General features: G+C 40.3%; 1 protein-coding gene across 2 annotated transcripts in view; it reads left to right on the top strand.

The window, feature by feature from the left end:
* Nucleotides 1-12,796, top strand: part of sorl1 (sortilin-related receptor, L(DLR class) A repeats containing) — an 89,957-nt gene that overhangs the window by 15,889 nt on the left and 61,272 nt on the right. For both annotated transcript variants that reach the window (XM_078246877.1, XM_078246878.1), the window contains exons 2-3: nucleotides 9,988-10,104; nucleotides 11,781-11,915. In XM_078246877.1, the coding sequence (XP_078103003.1) occupies nucleotides 9,988-10,104; nucleotides 11,781-11,915 (252 nt within the window). The remainder of the gene's footprint in view (nucleotides 1-9,987; nucleotides 10,105-11,780; nucleotides 11,916-12,796) is intronic.

Consider the following 12,796-nt stretch of genomic DNA (forward strand, 5'->3'; position numbering starts at 1 on the left):
GTAATACTAGTCCCGTACGAATAGGGCTTAATTCAAACTGTGGTTATTATGAAAATAGAGTTGAATGTGATCCTGCTGTCTTTTACAGGACTGTGTGTGTGACTGACTCAGACATCCATAATTTGTAACACCATTAACTTCAATTTACTGAATGAAAAATATAAGTAAAACCTTTCTCTGTATAGAGGCCCACACACTTTTAAAACAAATAAAACATTTAAGTCCTATTTCTATCAAACAAGATTTGATCCATGTACGAATTGAAGTAAATTTGTGTTTTTGCTAAGTAGTTTTTTGTATTGTATTTAGTATTTCAGCAGGATGTGCCAGTGCAGATATAAATCCTCCCTCATACCAGAGGTAGTTGGGACTATTAAGATGGCGATAAACTCACTGTTCCAGTCTGTCGACTCTCAAGGTCTGACTGAGGAGCGACCCATCATGAAAAGAGAACAATCTTTCCCCTCTGCACTCTGCTCTGTCAGGTATGAAGGGTTTGCACCAGATAGCTTTTGGTGGGATGGAATGTTTAATGAATGTCAGTGTAAGCGCGACGGACAGAAACCGTGGCGGTACAGCAGCCTTGTTGGCTGTCTGCGATGCACTTGACGCCAATTCCTCCCTCTATCCCCCCCAACTCCCCCAGATGACCACAAAGCTGTCGTAGAGATTGATGGACGGAGCAGATGAGGAACACCTCTCTGCCACTTATAGAGCCACCTCTGGACTACCCGCCATGTTGCAGTGCAGCATGTGAGGGAAAACAAAGGAAACAAACAGCACAGGCAAAATGCATAATACCATGATCATTACTTAAATCTTATCAGCCTGAAGCTGTGCATTCATTTTAGACAAAATGCATAGCTTTGACATAGCAACGTCATCAGTGTCCTAATGCATATATAATTCTCCACCTTGTTTAAATAATAAGTCATATTGACACAGGTTGAGAAAGATAGTGTTGCTATGTATAGATCATATTATGATTAAACAGTACAGTACTTTGCAACAGGGATATAATCAACCCTGACTCGCAAAAATATTTTCTGATGTACTTTTTGATCCTTTAATGCTATAATACTTAACCCTTGTGTTGTCCTTCGGGTCCCCGGGACTCGTTCAGTTTATTTTTGACGTTTTTGCATTGGCTTGGCGTTGAGCTTCGGGTCCCCCGGTGACCCTCGCGTACTATGTGATGTCATTTCACATGAACTGGCACGGGGAGGGGGGGTCCCAGAGACCCGTGCTGTACTCGAACACCTTGAGACCAGTGCTACACTCGAACGCGTTTGGACAGGCTAATACAAAATGTAAATAAACTAAACAAGTCCCCATGACACGAAGGACAATACAAGGGTTAAGACTTGTATTATTTTAAAATCAAATTTTGATGCTATTTATGGTGTTATTTATCTAGCAAAAGCCATTTAGTGTATATGCATTTAGTAATCACCTTTTGTATACAGTAGTTTTTATTTTTCGCGGTGGAGGTCGCCATTTAAATTTAAATGAGATACACATGAACAAGATATTCATGTACTTTAGCGTTACTGTTTGTAATGTTATCTCATTAGTATACTTTGGAAAAAAATTACCTTACTTATGAGCAGTCAGCTGGAGAGTTCAGCACTGTTTTGCAGCCCACTCTGAAGTGTGAAATGTCGGACCTCGTTATTTCAAAGACAGACCACTATGGACACATTTACAGCTATGGTGTTTACCGGTAGTAAACACTATAGCTGTAAATGTGGGTGGTGTCAGCAATGATGTAGACAGTGCATTTGGAATTTTAGTCTTGGTCATAATCTAAGGAAAAGGGCTGCTTGAGGTCTGATGTGCAACTGTCTTGTCATCCATGAAAAGCCCTGGTCTGGCCTTGTATGCTTATGTGAGGGAGGTCATGAAAATGTCAGTTTAGCTTTAGGGAGAGCTGTGAAACTATAGTTGTGAACCAAACCACAACGTCTGGTCTGTGCAGGCTTACATTAGCAGTTTATGGAGCTTACAACAAACGGTGCTGTGTTGCATAAAAAGATACCCGGGAGCTTTAATGGTATACAAATGCACCTCATTATGGTGAGATAGTGGCCCTCCCTCCATTTTGAGCAGGAACAGGAAAGTGATCATCTATGGATGGGCCCTTGCAGCCTTAACTCTCCATGCTGCAATTTGCTGCAATGCATTGTTTTCATCTTCACAGTCATCATCATTCTATAGATTAGAACTGTGTCAGTCTGTGGAGCCGCTGGCACCCTTTTGTCCCGCTTGACCGCGCCCAATGAGGCCTAAAACGTAGAGATTTACTGCTGCAACACCTCAGACTGAGAGCCCTGGCTTTTACTGAGGCGGCCCAGAGGGAGGCAGGCTGAGGAAGATGGAGAGGAGGAGGAGCAGGAGGCTGATGACTAAGGCAAGAGCTGGAAAAGAAAGTTGTGTATCAGTGAAGCTGGCTTCATGACAGTGGCTCATAATCGTCCCTTTGTTAAATGAGGAAAAGGTTAAATTTGTGTCTTTCTGGCGACATACAGTCTAGTCCTGCAGAGTGTTGGCTTTGCTGTTGTCTGGCGACGACTGCAACATCATGCTGAAGGAAAATATCCACTGTTAGGTTGTCTCTCTTTCACTTATTTGTCATCAATCTCTGATGTTTGATGCTTTCCAGGATTTCTTTGTTGTTGCTATAAACTGTTATTTTCCAGAATCACCCACCCCTTTATTCAATGCACAATATGTGTTGTGTTTCTGTATTGCTTTATAGATTTTTGAGGCCTCTGTGGGTGGTGATATTAGTGTCTCTGCCTTTTCTTCGATGTAGGCTATTTCTCATGTAAGATTATTGTTGAGTTTAGGTGGAATCTAGGGCTGCAGCTATCGATTATTTTAGTAATCGAGTATTCTACAGATTATTCCATCGATTTAATCGAGTAATTGGATAAGAAATTATGTTGCTTTGTAGTAAATGGCTATAGTAAATATGTAAAAGAAAGGTTGAATTTTTTTAAAAAGCAACAATTGTATTGCTTAAATGTATCGAATAACAGGAATAGACGCTAATATTTTTAAGCACTGGCCACATGGGCCAACCTGCCCCTAAATCAGGTGGCCAAAGTAAATTTTTGGTGGCCTAAATGTAAATCTTTTTTGCCCCCCCTTCCCCTTCATGCCTTTGGCTTTTTACACTGCATATACAAAAAAAGCTGTTCACTAAGCCCAGGTACAAAGCTTACAGCAGGGCTAGTATTCAACTATACTGTTCTGGGGGACACATTTTCAGAAGGCTGATTCGAGGGAAGTTTAGTACGAGTGAAGGATGCAGACATCATCGGCACGGTCCGATGATGTCTGCATCACATGCATATTGAGTAGCAATGTGCAGGAGGCGCTGGTTTGTCGACAACCGTTTTACCGACGGCTTTCGTTTTAGCTTGTTTTCTTAAAAAAAAAATCACTATTTGCAGAGTAGCATGCTGTAGTTAGTAGTAAAATGCTGGACGAGAGACTGAATGCAGACGTTAATGTTACCTTGTGTAACTTGCTCCGTGACGCAGTGTCCAGAGTTGTCGTTTTTTTTTTTTTTTTTTTGCAGCTTAAAATGATCCCAAACTTTCCGTTGTTTTCTCCGCTTGTCTCTTCCTTCATTTTGTAATCTGCGCCGTCAGCCTTCACGGCATGTGTCAACAGCAGCGTTAGCCTGTTGTGCGACGATAATCATCCGTGCAGAAACACAGCGGTATACAACCATAGACTGTAAAATATTAACTGCATAGTAACTAGGGCTGTCCCAAACGCTTATTTTTTAAACGATTAATCTAGCGATTATTTTTTCGGTTAGTCGACTAATCTAACGATACATTTTTCGATTAATCTAACGATTAATTTTACAATAAGCGATTATTTTCCCATTGCTCAATTATTAACAATTTACACAAAACAAATTTCAATAAGGTTCAAGTCTCTATTTATTAAAATTGTTTAACACTGCACTGTTCAAGTAAAATGAATTTGTAGTGCAACCTGAAGCCAGATGTAGGCTATCAGTCCAACAACAAAATAAAGTCACTTTCAGGAGGAATACAAAAATAAAAACTTAGTAGTAAACAGCGCAAGTGCAAAAAGAGTAGCTTGTATTTGCTTTTTTTAACAGTAGTAGGTAAAATAATGAATAAGCTCTTGTTTAACATCCAAGCTCTTCTCTCTTTTAATCTTATAGTAAAAAATTATTACAATTTTAGCAACATATGAAATCAGAAGTATCAAATAAATCCAACATAAGGCAAGTTGCAGAGTGTCTAATATAACAGTCTGTAATCGATTGGGTCACTCATGATGATGGTAAACCAAAAAAATAACACTGCCGACTGACAGCGTTTGATGATGCTTAATGTTAAGTCATAGCGGGGCATTAAAACGAACCAACGGACTAACGTACGGTTGGGCTACTAGTGGGAACACATTCCCTGTCACTATGTTGATAATCGCACACGTCTACAGTGCACGTTGTGTCCGAGCCCGGCCCGACACATTAACTGGAATTATGAGCCCGAGCCCGTTTTAACCCGACAATTTTTTAATACGTGGGCCGTTATAACTGACGTTATAAAGGACTCGTGAGATATCTGACACAATCTGGCCTGGTTGCGCAGTTATCGAAGACAGTGCTACAGATGGGGGAGACACGATTTAGCACAGTTTACCTCACACTCAAGTCAGTGCAGGACATACACCCAGAGCTACGGGAGAAGCTGGAGAGGCATAGCTTTCTCCCCACCCAATTAGGCTAATAAAGTAATGATTAAAAAAACACAAATACTTAATGAAGGGCCCGGCCCGAGGATAGTGGCGGGACATATCGGCCCGACCCGGCCTGTGGGTCAAGTTCAGGCTCGGGCAGAGAATCTAAACTCTACTTGGGAGGGAAAGGGACAAAAAAAGTGAGCAGAACTTACAGTGTTTTGCTGCTGTTATCCTGACTCAGGGATGCATTTTACAAAGTCTACAGACTACCACGTTGTTGTTAGCATTAAGAGTAAAAATACTCCCACGCTTTAGAAGACCGTGTGTGAGCCTTTTTCTCAACGTGTTGTTGAACTTGCGAGGAATCCATACTTGCGCTGTTGCTGGAGGCAGCCGGTTATTTATAGATTTCTATGCGTGACGCGTTGACGCAAATTATTTGTGTTACGTAATCGATTACGTTGACTACAGCCAGTCAATAACTAAACACTACAGAGCATTCATTAGACATTACCTAAAAAATTCGAGAACACAGTGTCCAGGACATGTTACAGAAAAAACATGACCGCAAAATCAGACCTCAGCATTCAATGCTCCTGTGCCACCTTTGCACTCTGAACTGGCTTATATGCTCTACAATTGGTTTGATCACCTCAGTAGAAAACATGTGTGTACAATTTTGAGTCGTTGTGTGTAAATGATAACAACTGTGTTGTAGTTGTGTTTAACTTGTGCTGCCTGTGTTAACAATTTTTCCAACACAAGTGCATCACAGTGTGAAATGTGTTTTAGCGAGTGAGAATGTGTTCAGAGTTTTGCAAGCAGAGTGATGGATTCGACAAATGGGTGTAGGCCACTGAAGAGTTAAGTTAAGCAAAGTTTACTGAGTCCATCATAAAAGTTACAACACAATTGTGAGTTCACAAACAGAGTCTAAGTTTCCCTATAGCGACAGACATAAAATCAGAGCCTGGTCCACCAAGTTGCCTGCACAATTATGAGCTCTGATCTGTTCTCTCCCTCAAGCTTTTATCCTATCCTCAGAGGGGGGTGTCTTCTAGTTTCTAGACAGAAACTGTTACTTCACAAACACACACACCAAGGTCTGGGCCTCTGTGTGGTGCAACTTCCTCTTCTATTCTTTCAACTTTAACTGGCTTTTCCTGTGCTTCTGCTTATCCGTCTGGTACATAATGCATTCTTATGCCATAAAATGCTTAAACTATAGTTAAGCTTAACCTTCTATGTGTCAGAGACATTTCTTTGAACCAGTTCTTCAATGACTGCACACAGCTCTTTTATGAGCAAAACTTAACTGCTAATAATCTACAGGTTTAGTGACTGGTTTAGCAATTCAGAAAAACTGTAAACTCCCAATTCTTCATTTTATCATAATGCCAACATTTCAGCACTGTCACCCACATCATTGTTGTGTTAGTAGAAAATACAAATTGGAACTGGGTCAAGGGTTGCGTTTGATCACAGCTGACAGGAGTAGCAAAGACATTTGTTGTTTACTCCACAGTGCAAGTCACTAGGAAAGTGAAAGAAAAAGCCTTTGAAGCAAAAACGAGCCTGCCCGCCTTGCAAAATCATCAATAAAAGATAAGGGAATGAAGCAGCACGGAGATAAAATGGTGAGGCAGTGACAATGAAAAAGATGAAATAGCCTATTTCTTTTCATTGATCTATGAACCCGATGGGACGTGCACTGAGTGGGGAATTAGTATGTGTTGGAGCAGTCATTGTATTACCCACCCTTTACATGAAAATAGACGTATGCACATACTGTTTGAGCTTGATTTACCAGGTGTTTATATGGTTAAAGGTGGCATGTTATTATTTTTTTTTAATTGTCAGCTAATCTTATAAAAAGACCAAAACCAACAATGAATTGATACTGCTAACACATATTGTCTGTGTGGCTCTTTCCTCTGTGCCATAGAGCTCCATTGTTGTCCGAAACCTATTAAAATGCATCAATGAGCCGCACTGTTGCACTGGGTGACATTTTCCTTCATTACCATGAATGCACACACACTGTAGTTTATTTTTACTCAATCCCACACACCGTCCTGCTGCGGCACATACTCAACCAGCGCACCAAATATATATTATTCCACAGCAGAAAATAGTCTGCGTTAAATGCAATATTTCCCCCTGTTTGAGTACCATTTGCTAAAAACTATAGCGGCCAGCAGTTTAAGCAAATTAATGAGCCTTTAAAAAATGGTATCCAAAGGACAAGAATAAAACAACATAACATACAATGAAAAGAATAAAACATAAAATCAGAAAAGGTTATATAAAAACGAGGAGGAGAGGGAAAATGTCACACCGCTACTAAAAGCCATTCTAAATAAAAACATTTTTTATCACTATATTAAGTTGTTAGAAAATGTGTTTCTATCCACCTAACAAATATAAACCCAATCTACAGTCTTCTTTGGGCTGTTTTGGTCTCTCTGATTTCTGAGTAAAAATATCTGACTCATTTGCTAAATTCTCCGCCATGTTTACTAGCTAGTCGCTATTTCTTTATGCCATTTGGTGCTGGAAAGGTAGCATACTATGTGTTTATCAGAGCTTTTTCCCGCTGCTTGCTGTGTCTGGAAACCAAAACAGTGAGCTAAATCATGCTTGTCTAATTGTCTATAGACCTGAGGGAATCTGCGGAGTTGGGCTATTGTTACTCTCTGTGGGGTTGTCACTACGAGCAACACCTTTTGCATTTGGTGACTTTTTCATATAAAAATATTTGGTAACACTGTAATTGAAGGTATCTACATAAGAATGACATGACACTGTCATGAACACATGACACTGTCATGACACATGAACCCTAACCGTAACTCTAACTCTAACCATAACTTGTCATGACAAAAACCGAATGACACTTAATGACAGAAGCGTTATGTCATAAACGTTTATGACTTGTTTATAATGTTTATAACACGTTCATGACAGTGTCATGTCACTCTTATGTAGATACCTTCAACTAAAGTGTAAATATTTACTGCTTTAACCTTGTTGCTCATTAGCCTATTCAGACTATATGCACAACCTTATTGGATTTGGTTATTCGTTTTGTGTGTTTTTTTTTTTAAACTCCTCTAACAGATACTTGGCTGTACAGCATGAGGTTATCTCAGATCATAGCCTTGTGTGTGAACATTAGCCACACCTTTTTAGGAGTTGTCATTAAGCCTTAAGGGCTGGTTCAGCTGCTGTTGATTTTTATCTTCTTACATTGTTTTAGTTTTGACAGTTGGGCTGTTGAAGAAAGAAGGTTAGTGCGTCTTTAGTTTCAAAAATAAAAGAAGTGAAATGAGCTTGACTTGGTGCCTGGGTCTAAATCATTACAGACTGCCTGGCTTTATGGCTGAGGTTTTACTGTGAAGACAAAAGTCATTACTGTCTGCCGTAGCCTCAGATTCAAGCCATATGTTTGGCTGATGAGATGTCTACATCTATTCTTGTGCCTGTCAGCAGATCAGACTGATTTGTTATAGGTCTACTCGTCCTTCCCCCCCCGAGTATGAAACATATTCACAGTGATAATAAGAATGGGCAACAGCATATCTCCTTTTTCTTTGTTCTTGATCTTAACACCAAGGGCTGGCATGTAATTTATAACACAATACTGGTACATGGTACCAGCAATAGCATTAAGCACTATAATACAATATTGTGATATTTTAACAAATACAACAATATATAATAATGAGTTAAATCAAAAATAATTAGTACATAATGACCAAATATGTCATTCATGAGGTTTTATTTGAAAATGATTTTGTTGAGCTGGAACATTCAATGGCGGATGCCATTCATCTGCATGTCCTGCCCGCGCTGCAGTAACACAGAGATGGGCCTGGGCATGCTTCGAACTAATGGTGTGAGCTTAAAGGAGAGAAAAATTGGAGCGGGAGATAAGGCGACGCTCCAATTTTTTAAAAATCCGCTCTGCACTCCATCCAAAATCCTCCTGCCCGGTCATGCTGCGCTCCGCTCACATGCTCTGATTTCCACTAGACATTCCTATTTTTTCATATTATTTCAATTGGAACTGAAGTAATATTATCACCTACTTTTAGAGACCGCATACACAGAAATTGCACTAATCAAATTACAGTACTAACATTGTCCGAACCAAAAATTCATGCTCCCAGAGAACACTTATATAGGTCGACACTTGTGTTGTTGTGGTGTACCAAAAGCTTTCAGTATAAGTTACATTTAGTATAAGTTCCCGGTATTAAAAGCTACATTTACCTAGTGACACGCTGTGTTGTTTGTAATGCAATATGGGACCGATGACTGGTGACGTTATTCAAATATGTATGTTACACTGGAACTGCAACAGAGCAGCAAGAGTGGGTCACTAATACTAGTATTACAGTAACACTTCCACTATACTAGTAACGCTGTGTCTGTGAATCATATCAGTTGTATTTGCCTCGGTGACAGCAAAACTTTACACACACTGTCCAGCGGGCTACTACAGCTTTTGGCTATAAACACGTTTGTGACTGGGTGCTAACTTTAGTCAAGCTTACACAACATTGCTAAACAAAGGAATCACTGTTTCTGAAATACCTTACAGTTTGACCTTTTGGTTTTCATATGTACCTTCATGGCACTCTATCAAGTAAATCCACATACACACACAATACAGCAGGCGAGGATCACAGAGCAGAGGAGGCCTTCATGTAACAACAAAGCCAGCTGAGCTTCTGTTGCATTATAAAGTTCTACAACAAACAACATGAAAAAACAGCTTTACCACATCCAACGTACTACTGTCGTTATTTAACTGACGCTACGTTCAACAAGTAGCATGCTTTGGTCATGCGTTGTTACTAGGAGGAAATCACAATGGCGGTCAGCGAGGTCGATTCGGCAGGTATTCCGTGGGCGAGGATGGTCAGCTAACTGGAGGTGGTTTCTATGGCACATGAACCCCCTAGGACGTCATATCCACCGTCAAATCTGACTAGCTTGTTGTTACACACGTTTTCTGACGGATGGAGCAGGAGTAATAGAAACAGGATGGGCTTTTCTCATACCTTGGGGGTCTCTAGACACACTGGGGACACATATGTTTGTTGAAAAGCCTTTCAAATTCTCTTTGGTCCATTTGTCTATCGCTTCGCAGTAACCCAGTATCAATGTAGTTTCATTTCACATTAGTCTGAAGAGTGTTTCTGAGTCGGCTTCCCGAGGTTAAGTTCAATCTGTTTTGTCCTGCAGGCCAACCTGAACGACTCCCATAACCAGATGGTGGTCCACTGGGCTGGAGAGAAGAGCAACGTCATTGTCGCCTTGGCTCGAGACAGCGCAGGCGCCACCGGGCCCAAAACCAGCTCTGTAAGTACACCTGAACAAATCCATGCATAAGACATATATAGAAAAACTAAAACTAGCGCATCCATGGCCTTTTAGAGTCTGTTATAACATATAACATATGTATATCATCAGTCTTACCCCCTTCTGTTAAATCTTAGTCACTAATTTGCTTCAGTAAGTTAGCAGTGCAGCAGAAGGTGTGTGTGTTTTCACACTTGTCTAACATGTTTCTCATGTTTCTGTTAGGACTGTTGAGCCACAGATTAAGCTCTCCATCTGACACACACACACACACACACACACACACACACACACACACACACACACACACACACACACACACACACACAGGCCTCAAGCACATTATTGGATATAGCACGTCTGTTATTTATTTGTTACTGTTTTGACCTCCCCACCCAGGCTGCTGTGCATGTCATTAGCTTTCAGAGCTTGCCTGAAAAATGTAAAGTTAGGAAGCAGAAACTTTCCATATCCATCTGTTTTTAAGGCCAATACCAATATTGAGACCTTTAGATTGAAACGGTTATCTTTTCCTGCTTAAAGGTTCCATAAATAGTACCTAGTATTGATCAATAAATTAGGTAATCATATGTAATCATCCATCATATAAGAGATGGACAACATCAACTGGACAATATCTGATTTAAAATTTTGGGTCTATGAAAGCATGTTTGATAGAGCGTGAGGCTGGCTACACACTGGCTGCGTTGTGTGAACGTGTCAGCTGCGTGGCGTCTCCGTTTATATTTCGGCTCCTATGTTAACAGGTTAGAGCTTACACACCGCCTGCGTGACACGCATGTAATCAACCGAAAACGCGTGCATGCTAGAAATAGAACCGACGCCTATTTTTCACGCGACACGCAAGCGTGTTGGAAGCGTTTCCAGGCAAAATAGAATAGGAAAAGATGTTTATATGTCATTTTGACACAAATACATATTAATGAATGACATGTTGATGTGTCTATGTTTTGATGTAAATGTAGATATAAATGTAATTTAAAAAAAAAAAAAAAATCCATTTTCTAATATTGCACCTGTCAATACAGAATGAAATATTCTGTAGCCTATTTTGCCGTCAGTACTGCCGACGTTGTCTTTGCTGTAATCAAATCAGTATATATTTATGTTTAACATGGTATTTCATTTTATCAATGGGAAACATACATGTGTACAGACAAGGCTAGCAGCAGCAGCAGCACCACCTCAGACACGTTTCTGGTGTGTAAAGACATAGAAAAATCCACGCAGCTGACACGCAACAGAAACGCCACGCTCACACCACGCAGCCAGTGTGTAGCCGGCATAACTGTACAGACACTGGCATAAAAAAGAGCATATTAAGCAGACAACAGCCAAGATTTATTTTTTGTTGATTTTCTAACTCACGTAGAAACTACAGCTGAGAAAATGTACAGGTGACATTAGAGAAAGCGAAATCCCCCGTTGCCCGCTAACATTTTTATTTGCTAAGCTTGTCACGACACTGTTAATTAAAACATAGGCGCAGCCAAATTTCAAATTTGCACAATTTCAAATCGAAATTTTGATGTATAAACGACAAACCGTTTAGCCCTCATCTACATACTGTAATCCGGGGCCATGTTTTTTGTACAGCTATCACAGACCACAAGGTGTAGTCGTTGATTACTCCCTCTTCTCCTTTTCGTCTCCAGGTCTATGTGTCCTATGACTACGGGACCACTTTCACACTCGTCTCAGACAAGTTCCAGCTTTCAGGGCTCAAGGCCAAGGACGGCAGCAAGCAGATCATCTCCCAGTTCTACCACAGCCCTGCCGACAACAGGAGGGTAAGTCACGGCTTACTCGTGGGCATTAAGGAATGCGCTGCAGAAGGTGAAGTTATGAAAATGAGGTGAAAGGTACAGCAGAGGAGTATCTGTAGACAAGAATGGAATTATGTCAACTGCATGCATAATAAACACATCTAACACCAGGTACAGTAAGTGGGGTTGAGGGTCTTCGAAACACACTTTTTCCATTGTACAGCGACGAATGCCATTGTGCTCTTGGGTACTGTTTATGATTAAGGATTGTGACTTTTATAATACTTCGTCTCCAAACTGTTCCTCAACACAGATACGGTACATCTTGGAGAGCTACCAAATTCAGATATATATGGAGTTGTTTAAGGTCCTGGCTTTGGTTTTTCTTTGACCATACCCTCTGAACTTCACACCCTGCATCTTTTTAAAAGAATTGAAGTTGGCACAGTTTAATTAAACTCCTATGATGGTCTAGAGACATTCAAGGTTGATCAAAAGGAATGGAAGCATTCTCTCCTAAAAGTAGCGTTCTAAAGGCTGGGGTAGGTTTAAAACAAACTTGTTTGCATAGCATGTTGTCCAAGTCTAAAGGCAAAAGTATTTATAGCTGTAAATTGCCCCGCGTGAAGGCAGGGCTAAAAGCCAGCTATCATAAAGACCGCATCATTGTTCAAATGTGGATGACTTTTGGTCAATCTTTTCTTAAATGCATTTATTGTTTTGCACTCAGTTGTACACATGAAAAGTGACTAAATCAGTCTGACGATCCATTACGCACTTCCTTTTGAAGCATACTGGGATCATACCTAAGCGAGACATACAACTGTTTTATATTTACTTAAATGAAGCAAAGGTAGGTACCATTTATTCTTTAAAGTATCATTTCAGTATAAGACTGAATGGCC

The sequence above is a fragment of the Sander vitreus genome, chromosome 3 (assembly GCF_031162955.1).
Source record: "Sander vitreus isolate 19-12246 chromosome 3, sanVit1, whole genome shotgun sequence".
In the NCBI taxonomy this organism is placed as follows: Eukaryota; Metazoa; Chordata; class Actinopteri; order Perciformes; family Percidae; genus Sander; species Sander vitreus.